The following is a 1,176-nucleotide window of genomic DNA, read 5'->3' as shown; positions in this document are numbered from 1 at the left end:
GCACCGGGAAGAAGGCGCGCTCGAGAGTGCAGGCGACGGCGGGCGATGAAGACGACACGCTGGCGTGCGAAGACGACGACGAGGCGTTGGAGAGGGCCACGACCGGGAAGTCGTAGAAGGGCATGTGATTGTCGACTTGAAAGGACGAAATGGAGAGCGACACGCTCTGCCGCTTGGTCGTCTCCAATGGACATTGTTGCAACGGGGAGTCGGCCGAGGGTCCCTCGGTGCTGACGAAGGACAGGCGCACGTCGTCCAGCGAGGTGTTGACGGTCTCGATGAGGGTGTGATAGGTCGTGGAGGCGGGCACCGCTGCCGGCGAGCCCGTGTTCCAGTCTTCGGCGTGCAGCTCGGGCGGGGCGAGGAACGAGAGCGACAGAAGGGGCACAGCGAAGTCGACCTTGAACCCGCCGCTCTTCACCGCAGTGGCGGTTGGGTGGCGGTCGCTGGCGGTGGTGGCGTGGTGGTCAGCATTCCGCTCAATCGCGGCGGTTGGCTTCGTCGACGGGTCGTCGAAGTAGACAACGAAGGTAGGGCCGCAGGGCACCACCCGCACGTCGACCGGCGCTCGGTCTCGGCCAAGGTGAGGGTCTGTGCCCGAGCACGGTCGATAGGGAACTCGCGCGACCAGGCCGACTCACCCGTTCGCACACACAAGCGGTTGAGGCTCCACGCTTTGGGCTCGAGCAGGTCCTCCGCGCGCGTTTTTGGCGTTTCTTTTTCGTTTTGCTTCTCCAGTTGTTCCTGCTCCTCCTCGGCGTCTTCTTGCTGTTCCTCTTCGTTGTCGTTGCCTTTGTCACTGCCGTCTGGGCGCGCCTCGCTTGGGTCTGTTCGTCGCGGCAGCGTGGTGGACTCCTTCCACATCCAATCGTACTCGACCATCTGCCCGGCCGGCACAGCGCACTTGGTGCGCTCCATCCTGCGTCGGTCGTCGTGGTACTGGGCGTAGTAGATGGGGAACGGGCACGCGTTGACCAGCTTGAATGGCGGGAACTGGTCTCGCCAGGCCACCACCGTCGTCGCGCCGTCGCGGGTCACCACCGAGTACGTGAGCAGAACCGGGGCCGGGGAAACGAGGCTCTCCTCGTCTTCGGCGCCGCCGCTCTGGCTCGTCTCGACCGGCCTCGGCCGCAGACAAGGTACCAGCAGGCGGCCGCGGCTGCTGTTCTGGGTGAG

The 1,176-nt window shown here is 65.3% G+C and overlaps 1 protein-coding gene across 1 annotated transcript in view; it reads right to left on the bottom strand.

The window, feature by feature from the left end:
* Positions 1-1,176, bottom strand: part of ACA1_308240 (uncharacterized protein) — a gene marked incomplete at both ends in the record, with an annotated part of 5,900 nt that overhangs the window by 1,492 nt on the left and 3,232 nt on the right. The window contains 2 exon segments of the mRNA XM_004358211.1: positions 5-591; positions 606-1,113. Coding sequence (XP_004358268.1) covers positions 5-591; positions 606-1,113 — 1,095 coding nt within the window.

The sequence above is a fragment of the Acanthamoeba castellanii genome, assembly GCF_000313135.1.
Source record: "Acanthamoeba castellanii str. Neff unplaced genomic scaffold scf7180000083743, whole genome shotgun sequence".
In the NCBI taxonomy this organism is placed as follows: domain Eukaryota; phylum Discosea; order Longamoebia; family Acanthamoebidae; genus Acanthamoeba; species Acanthamoeba castellanii.
The sequence above is the reverse complement of the archived record's forward strand: the minus strand, read 5'-3'. Positions and strand labels throughout refer to the sequence as shown.